The sequence below is a fragment of the Ambystoma mexicanum genome, chromosome 5q, assembly GCF_040938575.1.
Source record: "Ambystoma mexicanum isolate Mex_15411 chromosome 5q, UKY_AmexF1_1, whole genome shotgun sequence".
Classification (NCBI taxonomy): domain Eukaryota; kingdom Metazoa; phylum Chordata; class Amphibia; order Caudata; family Ambystomatidae; genus Ambystoma; species Ambystoma mexicanum.
This window is the reverse complement of record NC_090933.1, coordinates 132238181-132259985: the sequence shown is the minus strand read 5'-3', so window position 1 is coordinate 132259985 and position 21805 is coordinate 132238181. Positions and strand designations below refer to the sequence as shown.

At 47.0% G+C, this 21805-nt stretch overlaps 1 protein-coding gene across 2 annotated transcripts in view; it reads left to right on the top strand.

Moving 5' to 3' along the window:
* Positions 1-21805, top strand: part of ATP9B (ATPase phospholipid transporting 9B (putative)) — a 3609114-nt gene that overhangs the window by 3550914 nt on the left and 36395 nt on the right. Inside the window, exon 29 of one of the 2 annotated variants that reach the window (XM_069620655.1) lies at positions 6173-6205. The exons of the other annotated variant lie outside the window; for it this stretch is intronic. Within the exon in view, the coding sequence (XP_069476756.1) occupies positions 6173-6205 (33 nt within the window). The remainder of the gene's footprint in view (positions 1-6172; positions 6206-21805) is intronic. 2 annotated transcript variants of the gene reach the window in all.

Genomic DNA, 21805 nt, shown 5'->3' with positions numbered 1-21805 from the left:
CCACGTGCATCCGCGACTGGGAAAACGCCCGCAAGGTCCCGACACCTGCAAATAAGAAAAGAACATTGTTAGAGGTGCTATAATAAGGTCACAGATCATTATACTCACGTACTTCGCACGTGCAACGGCAACGGAAGAACAACGCCCGCAACATCTCAAGACCTGAAAACAGAAAACAAGGGACATTATTGAGGTGTCATTGAAATTCCCATACCTACGTACAACCGCACGTGTCGCGCTCTCAGTGACCACGCCCTCAGCATCTAGGCACCTGAAAAAGACAATGCAAAGACTTCATTAAAGGTGCCCATCTCTTCAAGACTATAAACTCTTTATACCTACTGGCATCCGCTCGTGCAGTAACGGCAGCATCACCTTTTGGCATCTCAGCACCTGTGCCACTTCTAAGGCCACAAAAGACTTTGAGGACCTCCAGTGACGTAACTGGAACCCACGCACCCCTGCATAAGTCGCAGGATGGAGAGCCCAGCATTTATACGCCAAAGGTGAGAGCTCACCAGGACATTGGACTTTCGGAGAGTTGGCGATTAGTGAGGAGGAAGCCCAGCCAAACGGTCATTAACCCTTTTTTCTTCCGCCTGCAGAAACCTTACCCTGCAAGCCAGACGGTCAATAAGAGGAAGCCCAGTCCAGAGAGTCATCCGAGCTCTACGCTTCTCAATTGAAGAGACTATAACAGTTCAGCCGGGACCAGCGCCTCCGTGGGAATCAGGTGAGCGTTACAGAGCTGTTTTGTTCATTTTATGGATTTTTGTCAATTTTACCCAGAACACTTTGGATTCATCATCTCTAATTCGATTACACCTCTGGGCGCTGATCAGTGGGTCGTGTACTTACAATTTAAGCTTGCAACATTAATAGTTTTGCCAGAATCAATGTTTTAGTGTATCTTTTGTTCCTTATGTAGTAAAAACTCCTACCAAATCTTCAACTGTCTAGCATGATTTCAGATGTATAAGTTTGTATTTTTCACTGGTCTACTTATTTTGGCTGTCATGTTTAATGTCATAAAGTTCTGAGCCAAAAACAAGTAATTTCCATTCAAAATCCAGTCCAGGTTTTTTTTTCTTACTTCCCAAAGTGAGCAGATGGACAGTCCTTTGAAGTTCACACATCCTGCTCCTCCTTGCAGAGGCCAATTCTCAGCATATCCTTTGTTATTTGGTCAGTCAGCAGACAAATGTCTAATTGCAGCCCCTTTGAGTGGCTTGCTGGGATTATGCGTGACCCATTAACAGCCATTAGTCTTCCTGTTCTCAAGGGTGTGTCAACCAGAGATGTCAGTTTTCCCAGGCCAGGCCCTGTCAGATCAGAATTCACATGTGGATTGGCTTCAGACTGGGCTCTTGGACATTAAAATCTTTTCAGTTCACATATAAAATAGAAGTGCATAGTATAAAGGATTTAACCATTTTAAAAGAATTAGCCCCTCACCAACATACTTGAAATAGTTGATTTTGCAACTTTTCAGGACAAAGAAATGCATTTAAGCTAAGTTTTACAGCCAATTACTTTAGGCAGCTGTCAGGCTGTGATGCCTGAATTCCTCTAACTGCCTGAATTTTTCCATGCTTCCAGCACACTCTCCTTTCAATAATTCACTGGGCAAAATAACTGAATTTAGCGCCAAAACAGCACTTTGAAGATTGCCCTTGATTAGGAAACTGTATTTAGGGGCCTTTTCGAATTTTAGCCATTCTATGGGCTTGTTTCCAGTGACAGATGATAGCAGTGATTCCTGCTTTTATGCCACTTTGCAGGGCGTGCAGCTCCTTTGATGAGTTATGAACTCTGCGCAATTTTGCAAACTTAGTGTGCACAGGGGTTATTGCCTCCATTCTTGGCAATTTCCTTTACCCATTGGCAAAGGGTGCAGTGTGATGCAGTGGCGTGGATAAAAATACTCCACATAGTGACTGAACCAGGCAACCAAAAGAAAGTTCCTCTTTTAGAAATGCAACTAAAAGCAAGCCAAATAAAACAAAGTACTTCCTGCAACATTTCAACATTCCCACAAGTCTGGGCAAACTTCTGGAATTCTTTTTGGGGGATGTCATTTCGATTTGGGGTTGGTTAAATGTTCTCTACATATCATCCCTAATGTGTCCCTTGGTCATTTCCGTCTCCTAAATCTCATTCTCAGTAGGGTCCTGCTCCTTAGGTTGCATGTTGTCGATGCCCAGATCTGGGCCTCCACTGGACACTTGGGATCGCCAAACTTGGTATCCAAGGCCTTCCCCTGGTTTCTGTCTGGTTGGCCAGGTTACAAGGATGTTCTTCAGTCTACAATATACATCTCTACTGATTCCTGTAACTCTGGTAGTTCTCAGGAGACTCATTGCCAACCCTCATCCTAGAGAATCTTCCACCCGGACCTTCTGGACATGTCAATCTATCCTCCCTGATGCAAGTGATCTGCTTTCAAAGTCGTAGAGCAGGGTGCTCCATCTGAGACTTAGCAGCCTCAACCTTGGTACTTTGCTGTTCAGAGTCTGAGGTAAAAGAAGTGGAACCCTGGATGGGCTCCTTTCCACCAGGAGGTTGGCTTCCAAGTTGATCTATGCCCGTAGGTGGAATAAGTTATCTGCCTCGTGTCATGAAAAAGGGCTAGGCCCTTTGTCTTCAACAACACCTTAATTTCTGATACTTATGCTTTTCTTGGCTCAGCAGGGCCATCAGGGCACTGTAAAGAGATAGTTGGCCACTATTTTGGTGTTCAAACAGACCCCTTAACATTGCTCTTTCTTTTCCATCTCTATCGTTATGCAGTTTCTGGGGGTATGGACTTTCTGTTCACACCATGCCAGTTTATTGTTCATACGCTGGATTTAAATATTGTTCTAAATTTTCTCATGCCAACTCTGTTTGAACCTTTGAATTCATGCCCTTGCAGGTTGCTTATCCTCATGGGGATTTTCCATCATTTCCTAGGTGGGTGAATGAGCTTCATGCCCTTTTTGTTAAAACTGCCTACCTTATCTTCTCCAAGAGAATTTGTTTCGACTTGTTAGGTTGTACTTTCTCCTCAATGTTGTTTCACCGAAGAACTGTCTTCCTGTCTTCTACTCTCTACCTCACCTATCTAGGATGGAGAAGTTTAATTGTCTGGACCCCAAGAGGTTTGTCGTTTGCTATGTCTCTCAGATGAAGGAAATAAGTAAGGATGGCTGATAATCATCCGTTTTGCTGGTGCTTGTTCCCACAGGGCAGTTATTAAGCAGACAGTGTCCAGGTGCATCATTCTTTATATATATGAATGTTACAGTTTGACCTGGAGAACCAGGCAGTTTGTGAGGGTCTCGGAGTCCAGTCTACCCATAACATGGTGGTCTTCCTCTGCCTTGCAGAGGGGTGTTTTTGTTGTGGACATCTGTCAGGAAACCTTGTCAGGTCAGGATGTTGCTTTGGTCATATGGGACTCCTGGGTTTCCAGGTGTAGATTATGGTTCCTTGCTCTCGTCCCTCCTCTATGGATTAGTCTTTCCTCCCACATATTCCTCATTGCCCTCTCAACCTACTCCTCTGTGTGGAAAGCTTGTAACAGCTGCAGTTATGTAGTTCCTCACCATCTGAATGCATGGAAAACTGGATGGTACTGAGGTCATATGGTGCAGCGGGCCCCATATATAACACTGATGACGTCACATCCACTAGTGATGGATGACGATGCATAGGCGCAGGGGGCCACCATGTGGCTGAAATCATTTCTGAAGCTAGATGGACTCTAGTGGGAATATTTCTTAGACGTGGATTCTGAGTGAAGAAGGGCTAATCTGCCAGAAAGAAATTTACCAAAGGTAAGTTATTTGTTCATTTGTCTTTCTTTGATATTTCCAATTCATTTTGCTCTTCTTCTTTTAGTCTGCGTTGCTCATTTTCTTTGCCGTAATGGGTGATTGGCCAAAGTTTTTGTTATGTAATGTTTACTGTATTGCAAGAATGCATATGTTGATGTAATCCTCTGAGTTTAACGTTGAAAATATGAATTTTGTGTGGCAGGCTTTTAACATTCATTGTTTTCAAATATGGCCTTGTCAGTGCAGTTTAGCGTGTGTGGTTGTGTAAACTGTGAATGTTCTGTCCTTGTCTCCAGAAGTACTGTGTCACTGAAAGAGGATTTATTTTCTGAATTTAACTTGAATAGCTATCACATTTACCCTCTCACCAGATCTGTATTAATAAAATGGAACTAATATCTAGACTTGAGTACACAAGATTGCCTAGTCTGGGGGTGGCGGGACCTGCAGTATGTTTGACTGGATCGGAGAGGATGAAACATGTCCTCATCTCATATTCAGCTCTTATAGATTTAAGAACTATCCACTTTTTAAAATATGTTAAAGGCGCCTCACAAGTTGTACTAGAATCTTTGTGGTCAAGGTGGATGGGTGGTGATTATACACCACTAATGTTATCCCTTCTTCGTTTTTTAACCAAATTGTAAGATATAGTGGCCAATGTTTGCAAGCCAGGACTTAGTAGAAGGTATGTCAAATGAATTAGATTGTGTTCTGTTAAATTGTAATGAGAGTTGTGATTTCTAGAATGTGTCCTTCTTAAAAGATAGTTACTTGTCGGAAATATCATGTATGTTTGATGTGTGTGTACTTGTTGGCTATTTATTATGTAAGAAATATTATTTGTGAAAGGTTTGGAAATCAACCACCCTTAACACATTTAAAACATAAATACAATCGAAATAATTTGATTTCAAATTAATGAAAATCATTGTTTAATTAACTGAGAAATTATTGCCATTCATATTTCCCCAAATTTCTGCACCAACCACTACAGTGATCATTATTATTTTTATATCAGAATGGTTGTTAAACACATGCCAGGACTCTTTATATGATTCACAACAGCTACTAGGTCCTAGTGTAAAATAGGTAATGGGTGTGGTACAACATGAGTGTTTTGGGGGAACGTGGGTGGGGGTGAGGGAGTTCGGGCCAGGGAGTTAAACAAGATGGTGGCAGTGCATATGCCACTGCTATTTAACACCAGCTTAATGGGTACATTGAGGTTTATGGCCTTTGCTGAGTTTATGGACAGTGGCTGGAGTTCACAATCACAAGGATTTTATAGTTTAAATGATCAAATATTGAAACTAGTTGTTGCTTTCCATGTATGCAATAATCACCAAAGAAAAAACTTCAATAATTTCTGATGCCATTGGCCCTTTTTGTGGAATTACAAATTGTTTGTGCCATGCTTTCCCGCAGCAATTGCAATCTACCGCACCACACTCGCTTCCCACCATTTTGCCCTATAGCTTGAGTTGCATGATTTTTTATAGTCAGTGGGTCATTATGCTAGCGTATTCCCTCTGACAATATCATTTCACACAGTCACTGTCTTTTCTTGAAATGTACCTTGTGCAAATAGAAATTAATAATTCGTCATTTTTTTGAGATTCACAAAGCAAACTTCTGGAAACCAAAAGAATCACTTTACATTTTTTCTATAACGTCAAAGCAACATTTTCGTTTCAATGTATCTTGAAAACCAAATCCAGGCACTGCACAGGAAGTCTCTCATGCTGTTAATCAACGGATCCAAAGGCTTAACCAGAGGGCAGTTTAATGGTCAAAATCAAATAATAAAGATGCATGTAATTATATGTTGCTATTATACCACAATACACAGTATTGAGACCAGGAACATGATTTTACATTGAAAACATGGTTCATTTTGTGTGTTATGTTTTAGATCCAATGATTTAAGGAGCAACATATGTACAGAATGCCTAACGAATCTCAGACCATATAGTCTTTCTAAGTGGCATACTGTATGTGTAATATACCACTTAGTTTGCAATCACTGTGGACCAACTTGTATACAGTGTACATGTGCTAAAGTATTAACTTTGAAATACTTAACTGGTCTAATTAGCAGAGTGAATAGGCCAAACACTTGGCCAGCCACCTGCCTTGTCTTCTTGGGCTCTGTCATATGCTTAACACATAAATGTATTGTTCTAGCTATGTGTTTCCTCTACTCTCGTCTGTCGCTTACCAAAACTAATAAGTTCGTGACTTTGGTGATTATCTTGAGCCGTGTGTATTCTATTCCATTCTTGTCCAATTCCTCTTCCCTCTATAAATCTGTCCTCTTCTATGTTTTCTCCTTGCTGTTTTTCTTGCCACAGGCATTGGCAGAGTATCATTGGGAGCTTTCTTAGGTAGGTGCTATAAATCTTTCTCTGATATATTGTGCAAAATAGTGAATATTTACAGTAGTTAATATAACATTTAAAATGCTTACATTGTAGAATTTAGTATGTGTTACTTTCGTTATTGACATAGCCATTTGGAATACAATATGGATTTTTCTCTAAGAACACCATTAATTGTTCTCCCTCCATTTCTTGATAAATTGCCTCTTTCATTGACCCCCGCCTATTCGCAATTTGCTCACATCAGGAAAACGATACTCTATATAGTGCAGCCATCTTCGACTTGCCTTCTGTTGTCATCGACCTGGGCAATGGTCTATGTTAATCACTTAAGTTATCTACTATATCCGTGTCCCCTAACTCTTCCTCCACTCACTGATACATTTTGACCTAACTTTGTATTTATAAGTAAAGCAATGAATACCTTGACAGACTCTCCCAAATATTTCCAAAGGTTGCCCAAGATATCTGACTAGAAAACTGAAGTGGAGGTGCGTCTGCGTTGACATCACTCCCAAAATATTTCCTAACTTCATGTGTTAATATTATATGTCAATTATATGTAGGTGTGCCTTGATAGGGATTTTATGCAAGAACAAAATAAATATGTGATGACGGTAACAGCAAATACTTATTTTAAGTGCAAAATGGCAGTTAAATGAACATAAAGCTGTATTGATAAAAATGTGATTCTTAGATTTTCATACACAATTTTTGTATCAGTTACTCCTGTTTCAATGGTATTTACGTAGCAGGTCAGCTGTGAGAAATAGTCTCATATGATTTTTAAAAGGTGCTTAACACTGCAGCCTAGCCCATGATATCCATGTGGAAAAAGAATGTTCTTCTTGTAAATACTTTAAAGAGCTATATTAGCTTGTAAATAGAACCAGCAGTTAAGTGTGACACATGATTCCATGAGAACACTATGTATTCATAGTTTCACACATTATGCCAGTTGTTTATTTTTTTTACCATCTGGATGCATGCTAATTCGTAGGTTGCCTCTGGGCATAGTGGCAGCTCCATTTTGTAGTCTAAATACCAAAATAAAATGGTTGTTTCTTTCTCATCCATCGGAATAAAACACGGTATAAGTTTTAGAGGAGTAAAAAGGCAGGATCTTTCATTAGGCGTGTTGTGTACAATACACGGTCGAACAAAAGGTATGTAGCATTTTGGCTTGGACGTACTTGAAATCAGTTGCATGCCCAATGTGTCATAATTAATCTAGTAGCCCGTTCAATCTACAGCCTTCAATAATTGAGATGCCAAATTCCCAACAATTTGTCGGCTGAGTCTGTGTCACACATCTCACTCAAACCAGTTGATTACCCGCATGGAAAACATATTCTATTAACTCAAAACCCCACTGTATAGGTGCACGGTAAAATGATGTGTTATTGCAGCATTGCTCACTAACATGATAATATTTCAAGTAATATGAATATATTCCCTGTAACCTGAAACAAATAACATGTGCCCACCTTATTACTCTTGTGCAAAGGCTCCTTGCTTTGCACCATCATGTGTCCAGAAGCCTGTATTTATAAATGTACAAATTGGAGAGCCCAGGGATTTGTGCAGAGCCCACAAATACAAAGCTAGTTTTCACTACTTCATGATGTATGCATTTTCCATGTACTCACATCGTACAAATCCTTCTCCTTGCCCATCCCTTTGTTGCTGATGACTGCCCTCTCCCTAAGCCCCTCCCCTGGCAGCCATCCTCAGATTTTTACCGCACGTTCAAGTGTTGGGAGTCCTCGTGCTATAGCTCTCGAGCTTTTACTGCGTTTTCACGCTTTTTTCAAAGAGATTTTCTCTTTTTTCGGTTAAATCGAACCTCAAGCTCCACTGTTCTACTTCCGATCAACGGTGACCCGTTTCGGAATTTTCTACGCCCCTCAAGGGTGAAGTTTTCATCGAGTTACGCTTCTACGAGGATTCCAGAAGATCTGAGGCCTACCATGGACATGGCCCAGGACAAGTGAAGCCCGACGTTCGGATCCAAGCTGTTCAGGAACTGCCCTGGATGAGGGTTACAGAATGTTTTCAAGGAGGACGAGCATTCGAGATGTCTCTACTGCCTTCATGAGGACAAGACGCACATGGAGAAGGACTGTGCGTTCTGCAAGAACCTATCGGAATTGACCATGAGGGATTGTCGTTCCCGCCTCGCCAGCTCGCTGGAGAAGGGCCCGGCAGGTGAGAAGAAGAAAAGGTCAGAGCGGTCTTCTTAAGTCCTGTGAGGGTGCCCCGGCGACGGGGGCCCAACATAAGGCTAAGCACCGCAAGTCCGCGGGCAACGGGAGCGCCGAGCGGTCGGGCTCTTCGGCTGCCAGGCAGGGCGCGCCTTCCCCGGCTCCATCAACCACAAGCCAACGCTCTGGTTTGGGGAAGAGGAAATCCGAGAACCCAGGTAAGCTTCTGGAGAGGCCCCGGTCGATCTCGACGGATTCGGCCAAGGGGGAGCGAGGCGGTGACCCTCCCCCCAAGGTGAAGGCCTCAAGCGCGCCCAAGGTGGCGAAGGCCTTGATTCACCCAGCTAAGGCCTCTATCAAGGGAGTCGCGGCGGCCTTGGCGAAGCATGGGGAGGCTGCACCAGTGGGGGCGATCTCGGGGCCCAGAGTTTCCCTGCCACCGCGGAGGGAATCCTCTTTCCAGCCCATCGACAAGACCCCTGTGAAGACCCCAGTGGAATAAGGGGGAGGGCGGTGGCCATTACGGACACGGATTCAGCCTCTGAGGAGAAGCTGGTGGAAACCGTGAAGAACCTCAACGAGAGGTTCGAGAAGGTACGATCCCACGGAAGGGATCCCGAAGAGGTGGTCAAAGGAAGCGACAGTGGTGCCGACGAGGCCCCAGTGGAGGAGCAGCCATCCCTCCCGTCGCAGCCATTGGGCGAGCGTCAGGACAACTCGGCGGCCATTTTGATGGCAATCCAAACCTTATGCACGGAGATAAGGACGAGATTACCATGAACCCCGGCAGACGATCCTGAACCGGGCCCGTCGGGAAGCCCTCCGAACAAATGGAGGAGAGTTCATCCCCCCTGCCCTTCATGCCCTCACGACCTGTGGAGCCCTCATCCCCCTCACCGGACCCTAGGGATGACACAGCGACGGATATGACGACGGGGACGGATGACGACGGTGGTGACGACGGGACAGACCTTCCATCACCACTCCCTCGGGCCTCCTCGCCCGACGAAATTGGCTCCTTTCACGCCATGATCGCCAGGGCGTCCAAACTCTTCCAGGATTGCCCCGAGTAACTGAAGAAGGAGGGTATCCTCTATCAACGGTGAGAGGCCAAGAGAAAGACTGTCCTCACAGTACCGTTACTCGACGAAATCTGGGACGAGGGGCTTGCGATCCTGAAGAACCCGTCCACGACGCCTGCCAAGAGGGACAGGTACGAGAAGAAGTACCGGGTCCCCGACACCGCCCCCTTGTGCCTCAGGGCTCAACCTACGCCGGATTCGGTCGTCTCAGCGGCGGCCAAGAAGAAGGCGGCGGGGGCGACAGCCTCAACCTCTGCTTCCCCACCTGACGGCGAGGGTAAGAAATTGGATACCATGGGGCGACGGGTCAACTCGTCAGCAGCGACGACAATTAAGGCGGCCAACGCCTTAGCGATTGTGGCCCGTTATGACAGGGAGCTATGGTACAAGATAGCTCCCCGACTGGACTTCCTACCAGACGACAAGAGGGCGGAAGCCCTGGAGATTCTGCAGGAAGGTGAGGTGGCATCGGACCACGCCATAACGGTGGCAACGGACATTGCCGACATCGGGTTTCGCCAGTTAGGCAACAGTGTTTGACTTCGACGATGTGGCTGGCTCAAGGCGACAGACTTCCGTCAGGACATGCAGACCAGGGTTTTGGACATGCCGTTCGACGGCAACAACCTCTTTGGAAAATGGTGGATGAGTCGCTGCAGGCCATCAAGGCCGACACTGAGACGGCCCAAACTCTGGGAGTCCTTCAGCAAGGGATCAGGCGGTGGCTCCTGTACGGCAGGTGGCCGGCTCTTCGTCCCAGGAGGCTTACAGAGGTCGCGGCAAGCAAGGAGGATCTCGGCGTCGTCGCCAAGGTGGCAAGGCCACCTCCAAGCAAGATTGAACCGGCCGTAGCATCGGGCCCCCACCGAAGCACCCCAGTGCGAGGCTGGCTGGCAAAGTTCGTCAGTGTGTGGGAGTCCATCTCCACTGACCATTGGGTGCTGGATGCCCTGGCCCACGGGCACACTCTCGAATTCCTAAAGAAGTGTCCCCGCATTCCTCCCAATGGGCAGGAAGGAAAATCACGTCCCTCAACTGCTGTTGGAGGTAAAGGCGATGCTCAAGAAAGGGGCCATCGAGCTCGTCCCCAAGAGGCTCCCGCGCTCTGGAGTATACTCAAGATACTTCCTCGTCGGAAAAAAGACAGGCGGTTGGCGCCCCATCCTGGACCTACGTCGGTTGAACAAATACATCAAGGCACAGAAGTTCAGGATGGTCACTCTCCAGCACGTGCTGGGACAGCTGGAGGAGGGTGACTTCCTATTGTCATTGGACTTGGAGGATGCTTACTTCCACATCCCCATCCTAAAAGGACACCGAAAGTTCCTCAGATTCGTAGTCCAAGGACGCCACTACCAATTCAGAGCTCTGCCATTCGGATTGAAGTCGGCACCCAGGGTGTTCACCAAGTGCCTAGCACCAGTGGAGGCGCGGCTGCGCCTGCAGGGGATCCATGTCTACCCCTACCTGGACGACTGGCTCATCCGTGCAAGGACAAGAGAACTCGCCGCCGAGCACATGGCGAAGACCGTCCGCTTACTCACGGAGCTGGGTTTCTCCATCAACTACCCAAAATCCCATTTGGTTCCGTCGCAGGTGGCACTGTTTCTGGGAGTGAAGCTCGATACAGTGGAACGATTGGTGTCTCTGCCGGAGGAAAGGACGAAGGCCATCTTAGGTGCAGTGCCTGCTAGCCACGGACGTGGCCAGGGTGAGTTCCATCAAGTCCCTCCTTGGAATGATGTCCTCATGCATCTATCTAGTGCGCCTGTGCAGGCTACGGATGCGTCCTCTACAGGAGCGCCTCGACGCCCGCTGGATGCAAGCGGCGGGCAGCTTTGAAGACAAGATCCCGCTCAACGAGGTTTTCCGTCGGGCGATTCAGTGGTGGGGCACCTGTGCACACCTCACGGCGGGCACGGACTTCCAGACCCCGGCACATCAGGAGACGGTGACGACGGACGCCTCCCTTCCCCTAGGGTGCGCACACCGGAGATCTCCACGCAAGAGGCCTTTGGCTCCCGGAGAAGAGGTCTCTCCACATCAACATCTTGGAGCTCTGCGCCGTGTTCTGGGCGCTCAAGTCGTTCCTCCCGACCCTCAAGGGCAAGGTCGTGAGGATCTTCACTGACAACACCACCACGATGTTCTACATCCGGAAGCAGGGAGGCACCAGATCCCCAGCCCTATCCAAGGAGGCCCAGGATCTGTGGCACTGGGCCGGCGCCCAGGGGATGTTTCTGGTTCCCTTCCATCTGGCAGGAATAAAAAACACCATTGCCGACTCACTCAGCAGGGAGCTGCGCTCGTGCCACGAGTGGGAACTACGCCAGGATCAAGTGGATCGACTCTTCCAACGATGGGGGAAAACCCCAGATGGCCCTGTTCGTGACAGCGACGAACTCCAAGTGGCAGAGGTTCGCAAGCAGGTTTCCTCAGCCGAGGAGCATGGGCGATGCTTTCTCGTTCCCCTGGGATGGCCAGTTCCTGTATGCGTTTCCTCCGTTGCCACTGCTGCTTCGACTCATCAGCCAGCTCAAGAGGTCCCGGTGCAGGATGATCCTCGTTGCACTGGCGTGGCCGAGACAGATCTGGTTCCCGGACCTTCTGGACCTCTGTGTCCCCACCAGTCAAGCTGTCGACGGACGCAGATCTTCTCTCCAGAGAGGAAGGCGCCATTCTTCATCACTGTGGGATGTTTTTACCCATGCATCCAAGCCCTACCATAAAGCTGTGCAGTACTGGCATGGAAAACATCATGATGGCCAGAACTCCCCAGAGAGTGCACAGGGAAAACATGAAGAATAGGCTGCCACCCATTTTTGCCTATGTTGTGAGCACAGGAGGGCACTGCCTAAAACCACCATTGGGCTACACACACAGTAGCCTGAAACCATTGGGAATGGCAATGCTGATTGCCAAAAAGCAACTCAGAACTGTGGGGAATTCATTTTCTTAATCCCAAAAACGGTTGCAATACCGGTACTCACCACTATCAGAAAGCCGGCGTTTTAAAACGACCAGACTTTTGTGTAAAACTGAACAAATGAAACAAAACCAGGCCAAGGAAAGACTTGCTAAGAGGTGCATACTATGTAAAACTATATTCTGAAATGACTTGAAGGAAGTAATTATTTAATGTATATGTAAAAATTGTAAGTTTGATTCAAACTGGGAACTAAAGTGACATTTAGCTGAATTCTGCCTGACAACTACCCCCGACAGGAATTGAAACCTGCTCAGCCACTCTTCCCAGGCCTAGCTGCATCCTGCTTCCCCACCAAAAGGAGTTGACACCTCTCTGATTAGATTAGGGGTGGAGCACCTGGGAACTGGAAGGGACAGAACAATGCAACTTCCTTGACTCAGGCAAATGTTATATTGGGGGGGCCGTAAAGTGGCTTCCTCTTAGGGGAAACTGGGAGGGGCAGTGCCTCTGCTAGCATCTGAGCTTGGGGGAAGTGGATAAACCAGTTATTCCACCATGTGATGTGGGAAGCCACACCACTTTTTGACCAGAGCATAATTTTAAAAAGATAGATAACTCATAGTGCGGACTATTCAGAATTATATAAGTAATATCATTATTCTTGTGATTTTCCTGTGCACGTTTTAAGAGGTGTTAGGACCCTGTGGTGTATTCTGGGGGGTTGCTAGCGGAAAATAGGGTCTCACTCCAAATGTCTGCATGTTAAAAATCTGACACTTTATCATCTGTAACCCATATCCCTGGTGCACATTTGTGTACAATCTGGAAAAGTTTAGAGGTCGTTATCTGGATGAAAAGGGGAGAATTCTGTCATCAGTGGACACAACATCGTACAAAGACAGGGATCAGATGGTTTGGTGCTACAGAAAATATGTTAACTGGACCTATCATATTAGAAAAATGGTACATAGATAAATATGTATTTGGGTCAGAAATAGATTTGTGTGCAGTTGACCAGGGGAGGATCCTCTGACCCATAAACAGACCTCATCATGATGACAATCCATTTCCTTCCCCCCAATCATGGGAGAGGGGAGAATTGGGCCAATGACAAGTAGAGAGGGGCAGGCTTAGCTAGGCCCAGGCACACACCCATTTTCAAAACACATAAAAAGAGACTGCTGGGACAGGTAGAGACATTCAATTCCATTTGCTGCAGAGCATGCTGACCGACGACTTCACATCCAGAGATCCAGACTTCAAATCCATCAATCTCCAGAACCTGTAGCAGAAATTAACTCCAGAATTTGTAGCAGAGAGGCCTAAATCCACAAGCTGAATCCTCTTCAGCAGGCCTCAAAACCAACCAAACTATTCAACAGCCGGGCGAGCTGTTTGAATTTTTGCCAAGAATTTTGGCAAGAACCTGTAGCAGTATCCAGAAAGCAGTGCTGTATCCGGAACCACAAACCAGACCGCTGTTAGCAGAACCGGTGCCTGATTGACCTGCTGCATCCAGAGAGCTGACCCAGATCGCTGTGAAGTGCCGAGACCAGAACCGGAGTCCAGTCCAAAACCTGATCAGATCCGTGGCGAGGCCCATTCCTGCCCAAAATATATTGTGAGTACCGCCAGAACTGTGCAGAACCCAATCTCTTAGTTAAAATAATCTAATTCAAGCTATTTTAACCTAAGTAGAACTGCCTCCTAGAAATCGTGTCATCTGTCATTTTTAAAGCTGCACAACTGTCACCTGTCAATTCTGCAGCTGCAAGCTGTCACCTGTCATTTTGAGTTTAACTTTAAATCCGAAAATCTACCTTTATTAAATCGTCTGTATCTCTGGAACCGTTTGTCCTAGGAACGAGATTTAACTTTCCGAAAGCTTAGAATCTAGGCTTTCCAGCGAACCTAGAACCGACTTCCTACTCCCTATACTTTTTCCGTAATCGCGAGACACGCACTCGCGAAATTTCCCGCGATTTGGCCCGATTTCTTCATCTGTAGAAATCAGCAGCTTTTTGCTTCTCTTTGCTAAAATTCATTGCAATCTGCTAATCATTCATAGAGTATTGTTAAAGTGAGCCTGAACTAATATAAAGTAGCCATCACCTACCCTGAACCTCTAGAGGGAATTAAAAGCAATTTTAGCACCTTTTCACTTCCTTGCAAACCACATTAAAGTAATTGCCTGTGTTTAAAACTCATCCCTGTTTTCCCTAAGCTTGCTGGGGGAACTGGAACTGTGCATTGCATTATAAAGTGTGATTTGTTGGGATTCTTGAAGACTGTGTGCTCTCCTTCCATTTCTTGTATTGCATACGGGGGGAGTGAATTATCAAAAGAAAAAGTGATCATATTACCTTTTGCTAAAATCATAACAAGTTATTTCTGTACTGCATTTTCTTCCACCTTGCGTTTCCTTGAACCATATAAAGCATTCTTTCCCACCGTATTCTTCTGTTCCTATTCATAAGTTACCTCTTGCTGATTACTGCTCATATTCACAAGTGTAATATCCATTATCAATTTATTTATAGAAGTGTGATATATATATATATTGTTTACATTTTCAAATAAACCTTTTAATTTGCAAAACAAACCTACTTCTTGGCTCAGTGGGGTCAGGTGGATTCTAAGAGGGGGGTGTTATACAAGGGTTGTCATCCAGAGTACTGAACTGGACATAAAAATACATCAATAAGGTTTTCCTCAGCATCCCAGACTAGGCATTGACTTAGCTGTAGTGTTGATTGAATACCGCTTACAAAAGTGGGGGCTCGTCCAGGATATTCTGGGTTAGATTTACCACTTGTGCAGATTAATACAGTGTGCCAACTGACCAGATACACATATCCGGTTAGATCACCACGCTGTTTTACACTGTGAAAGCATCCCTCAAAGGAACGCTCTAAGGAAACTGTCTGTTTTGCAAAATAAAATACAAACTTCTGTAAGTCAGGAAGGAACTCAAATTCCAGAATGACGACCTTGGTAGATATGAAAATAGCCAGAGAGCACTTCTTACATAAGCTGTTTGTGAGAGGTGAGTGGACTCATCAGGACCAAACGGTCTGGTTGCAGGCAATCGCGCAACAGGTCACTGAAACAGGGTCAGATATATGGAGAGATCAGGGTCCATTACATGTGGCCCTGAGTGAATTATACATGGCTCCTAAAGTTAAAGATGAACGCAACAAGATGGTTAGGATAGCGGCATATTTGTATCTATATATGGGAGCCATGCAGGACAAATGTGCTGAAGGCCAAGATCTGGCAAATAGGCACCAGATGGCGTTAGAAAAGGCCCAATCTGACCTGGTCTCTTCTGAGCAGAGGCTGCAGAGGAGCCAGGAGGCAGAAAATGATAGTAGGCAGTATATCATTAAAATAAAAGAGGACATGGATATACTGCAACAGGAAAAGACAGACTAGGATACCAGAATTCTGGTTTTGCAGAAGGAGCACCAAGACAGTTTGGACTCCTTACTGCAGAGCCAGAAAAAGCTGGAGCAACAGATCAATTTCAATAGGGCATGCACAGAGCAGGTAGCCACCCTGCAAATCCAACTAGACAGAGAGAAAAAGGAAAGCAATACATTGATTTTGAAAGACCTGGATACCCAGGCAGAGTTTGATGAAGAACACCAGAAAGCTGGTGCCTTTCAAAGGCAGAGGGACGACCTGGCGTCACAAATGCAGGCTCTTGGTCAGGAAAGGGATACCTTAGGCCAGGAAGTCTGCCATTTAAAAAGAAAAATTGAAGAAAATCACTTGGCCCTCCAGGGGCTGGGTGACCTCCAAAAAGAGCATCAGGGCTTGCTAGATCACATCAGGAGGGTGGAGGAGGCTCTGGCAAGAAAGGAGCAGGCCAGTAGGGATGGGACTGAGGAGGTAACCCTCCTGCAGCAGGGACTGGCCCAGTACTCCAGGACCAATCAGGAGGCACAGAGAGAAAATGAGGCTCTCTGTCAGCAACAGGTAGCCATGCAGGAGAGACTGATAGTCTAGTAAGGCCTTAACTGAGGAACTGAAAGCGCAGGCTCTTGCATTGCAACAGGGAGCAGGGGCTGATAGAGACGAGGTTCGCTGGGAAAGGGAAACGCCAGAGCATAACCTCAGGAGCCCTGGTACCCAGAGGCCTTCATCTCTCCCAGTCCCTGGATTCTGCCACCCCCATGTCCCCTCGCGCACATGAGCCCAGGGCCACGGGGATGGCAGATTACTATCCAGCTAGAAGTATGGGGCTCATAGGCCAGTACCACCCAGGAATGGATGAGCGGGCATCCGAGTATGGGCACCCAAGCACAGTGCAATTTAGTGGGGAACCCCAGGAGAGTAGGCCCATTAAGGGCATCCTGAAAACCTCTGCCCAGTTAGGTCAGTGGGGGGGTACCCATCAAATCCTGGCAGCAAGGAGGGGTCTGAAGACTCCTCTGAGTATTACAGGACTCAGGAGACCAGGTCCCCATATTCTGCCAGCCATTCCCAGGCTCGCAGAATCCGGGAAAACCTGGAAGATCAGACGAGCACCTCTGGGAGCAGTGCTTCTGAGTCAGAGGATGAATGGACCAGGGTTACCCGAACCAAAAAGGCCAATAAGGCAAAAAGGGCCTTGCTTAAGGGCCCATTGAAACAAATAAAGGCAATAAGGAGCGTTGTCACGCCTTATCATAAGAACGCCAAGTATTCCGTTTGGGAACACTTGGAGCTCTATGAGCAAATGATGGAGACTTTCCATTTGAAGGACAGCAGTAGCTGCATCCAGTACGTCAAATGGACATTCTCCCCAGAATACTCCAGTTTCTTTGCGGGGCTGGAGGACCAAAATCATTTAAGATGGTCCACCTATAAGGCGGCCATCTTGAAACATTTTTCTGTTCACAGAAATCCTCAAGAGGCTCGCAAGGCAGCCTACAATTTGCAATGTGGGGAGGATCAGGCCCCACAAGAGTTTGTGTAAGAATTAAAGCGTGCTTTTGCGCAGACCACCAAAAGGGTGCGCACGGATAGCAGAGAATTTATCAATACGTTTTTCCATGCCTTACCCAAATACATAATGACCCAGCTTGTGAGAGATTTTCATGAGAAAAGATCTTTAGACTGGGTCATTGAACAGGCTACCCGGATCTATGAGGTGCAGAAGCCCATCGAAAATAAAAATAATGCGCAGAAAAACCCCGGAACCAACAGCACCCCTGCTGCTGCCAAGGTGGCAGAGGTAAAGGTTGCCCCCGTTTTAGATTTGGAGATGGGGGGCCTAAAAACCTGCCTGCACCAAATAATTCACAGCCCAGAAGGCCCTCGGGCCAGTCACAGACAGGGAGTCGAGGAGGTAGTTCCACAAATGGGGTCCTCCGCTCCCCTGACTATGTAAGTCCCCGCTACAAGCGAAACCGACCCATCCTGGGTTATGTGTGGACTCCTCCAGCCCAAGGGGGGGATCCAGCCAAGCGCCTAACCCAGGGAACTTCCCTCCTAACTTCCCCCAGGAGGGCAGAAATTCACCAAATCCTGGGCAGAACTTTTTTCCCAGGTATCCACCCAATTTCCAACCCCAAAACCATCCATCCTTGTTTTCCCAATTCCCTGAGCCCAGACAACCTAATCCGGGAGAGGGGAGGCCAAGGGTTGAGGGGTACCCAAATCTTCCCAATCCGGGGTATTACCAGAGAAGGGATAGCTACCCTTCCTGGGATCAGCCCAGGGGAGAAAATAGAGCCCCGTATCAGCCTGAGCGGGTTTCACAACTTGAGCGCCAGGTCCAAAATATGGCACGGGATCTGGGTCACATACTGAGGGCTCAACAGAACCCTCAGATGAGCATGCCACCGCAGAATGCCCCAAACTCTGGACCTGGTGCTCCAGAACAATGACGGGAGCAGCACCCCGATAACCCACCGGTTCCCAGGGAGGAGGCACAAGGGGAAGGGAGGTGTAAAGCCTTGGAGGAAGCTTCCTTCCCAACTTGTAAACAGCCCCTGGAAAACCGGGAACCGGAAACAAAATCTCCTGCCCCTGAAAGCCTGCCTCCCAAGGAGCAGAGGGGGGGTTAGGAGAAACAAAGGACCCAAACAGACCCACTTTGTGGAGGAGGTACAGGTCTTCCAATTTGAGGGAGAGGGATCCTCAGTAGATCCTGGGAAAAGGATCTTCTCCTTCAGAGATGGGGGAACTCCTCCCAAGGAAAAATGGGTCCCCAGGGATGCCAATTCAGACTGGGGAGATGTGGAGACTTAGCTACCGCCGCCCATCATCTCATCCCAGAACCCACAATACCGAAATCCCCTGGTTCAAACCCATCCTGGTGACTGCCTCCAAAAAGGGGGGGGAGGCCCAGAACCTGAACCAGGGGAACCCACAATGGCTCTGATCTCCAGTTGCCAACTGTTTCTTTCAGATTCCCAAGGCTCTCCACAGAATTCTGCCCAAATCTCTTCGCTAGCAATGTCCAAAACCAGAAAGTTAGCCCACGAGTTGTGCAAAAATGCGCATTATCTGTGCCCCCTTGAGGAGAAGGAGGGAAGATACTATGCCCCGGTACAAGTACAGGGGCAGGGTACAATTGTGGCACTGGTGGACACTGGATCCCAAGCTACCCTTCTGTCCAAAAGGGCCTTTGAGGAACTAAATGCAGGAAGGGGGGAGAATTACCGTATTCCTCTCACCTCTCTTCCTGGACAACTGCAGAACTTTAGCGGGAAGGAAATTCCTGTCGAGGGGACTGCAGATTTGGACATCAAAATTGGGCGACACAAGGTGAAACACCCAGTCATAGTAGTGACTCCAGAGGGCACCCCTTGCTTACTAGGGAATGACCTCCTGAGAAGGTTGTCACCCCTAATAGATTGTGTAAACAAGGTCCTCTGGACCCAGACTAGCCGACCAATAAAATTATAATAGAGTGTCAACCATGTTAGTTTAAATGGCACCTGCCACATGGTTGAACAAAAATCTGACCAAGTAGAATTTCACTTCCAGAATAGCCAGATTCCAGATGTGACAGTAGTAGCAGTAGGACCACGGACTGGTGATGGGGGGTCCTCTCTATTTCTGAAAATCAACCTTCCTTCCAGTTTAAGGTGGTATTCCACACTGGAAGGAAACACTCTGAAATTCTTTACCAATCCACAACCAGACACTCCCACTCCTATAGTCCAGAAAGAGGTGAAATCAGCTCAGAGCCTGGCTGATATTCAGCAAATTGGAGAGCAGTTGTTCATCCCTGTTCAGTTAAATGATGGGAAGGACTCTGTTCCCGCTCGAGTGTGTGTGAACAACGGTAAGAGCTTCATCAGCGAAGCCATGTTCCGCCAACTCCCAAAAGATCCAGCCATTCCCACATTCAAACTGATAGACAAATGGGAAATGGACCTGGAAGCACCTAATTCCAAACATCTCCTGCCAAGCAGGTGTATGCTCAAAATCTCCATTGGCAAAAAGAGCATAATCCATAATTGTTGGGTCGTGCGAGACGTCACTGCCGCCTTTTACTTAGGCAGTGGCATTCTCAATCGCTTTGCCATTAGTTTGGACATAATAAACTTCAAAGCTTGGTCCCGATTAGCGGATAATCCCATTGGCTTTGATGATCCAGAAAAAGCATTTAGGTCAGCTCAATTGCTACCTTATGCAGTTGAAATTCAGATTAAAGAGGAAGTCACCATCCCAGAAAGGACCCGACAATTCTCCCTGGAAGTGAAAGTTAAAAGAGGACAGAAATTGAAAAACCCTGATGCTTACATACATCTGAATGCTTCTCTCCAAAAACAAGGGTTAGGGGTAAACCCAACACCATTAGTCAACATAGAACATGACACCATTCCAATAGAGGTGGATAACAGCGACTTAAAGAGTATTACTCTAGCCGCAGGCACCATTATTGGAATGGTGGTTGATGACCGACATTTCTCCATTGATTTAGGAAATGAACTGTTAGGACCGATCCCCAAGGACTGTTTTGACAGTGACAGTGAGGACAATACAACACCAGACAGGATTTTCACCTGGCATGGGGGGAACTTCCTGGTGTACACTTGCCCTTATGGTAAGGATGATGTGACTTGTGACTTCAGGAGGGATGAGGTGATTTTCCAGGTCCATGAGGGCTGCCTTTCCCACCTGAAGCCTCCAGTCCAAATAAGCACTCTGACCAGGGACTTCTCCACCCAGCTGGAGGAGGCCGCTGAGATATCCAAACCAGAATTCTTTCCAGGTTTCAGCCAGATGGTGGAAGAGAGAGTCAACCTAGCTGATGCCTGTGTGACTCTGGAACAGAAGCAAAAGTTGAAACAAGTTTTCTTGGATTTCCAAGATCTCTTTGCGGTAGACTCATATGACTGTGGTCGCACCGACATCCACACCACAACAATTCCCACGGACCCTGGAATGACTCCAGTGTTTGTGAAGCAATATCGTTTGCCTCTCGCATCCATGGAGTCCCTTACTGAAATAATTAAGAACCTTGAGTCCCGGGGAATAATCCGTCCAGTCCACAGCACTTTCAATAATCCGGTGCTGGGAATATTGAAGCCAAATGGCCAGTGGAGACTCTGCGCCGACCTTAGGGAGCTCAACAAACGGGTCCATACTTCCCGATGGCCTCTGCCCTACATTGACCAAGGGCTAGCCCAGATTCAAGGGTCACAAGTATTCACTGCAATAGACCAGACCAATGGATACTGGACCGTGCCCGTCAGTAGGGAGGACCAATACAAACTGGCTTTTACCTTTGGGGGCCAGCAGTACACATGGACCCGGACTCCCTTCGGAGACCTCAACTCCGGCAATTAATTCAACATTTTCCTACACAAGGCCATGCCCGACCTGGGTGCGAGGGGTAACCTGGCTTATGTAGATGATGTCCTCATCAAAAGTTCATCTGTGGAAGAACACATAGCAGAGATACGTTATGTTCTGACACAGTTGAGGGCCGCCGGAGCAAAACTTTCCTTCCAGAAAGCACAATGGTGTAGAACCCGTGTTAATTTCTTGGGGCATGAGATTACTCCTCAGGGTCTCTGTCCCCAAGAAAAGAAAGTGGAAGCACTTCAGAAGCTGAAAGACCCCACAACTCTGCGGGAACTAAGGAGCCTCCTTGGACTGACTAATTACAGCAGAAAGTTCATTGAAGGCTACGCAGAGATCACTAGACCCCTGATTCATCTCCTGAAGGGGGGGGCAAGTGGGAATTGGGTCCAGAACACTCCGAGGCAGTAAGACAACTCAAAAGAAGCCTCTCACAAGTGCCTTGCCTAGCTTACCCTGTCAGAAACAAGGAGTTCTTCCTGGAGACAGGGTTCTCTAATACGTGCTCGATGTCAGCTCAACAGAGCACTTGATATGGAGCGACTTGCCTCGTCGTGTAGTTGACGAAGTCTTCCAAATAATG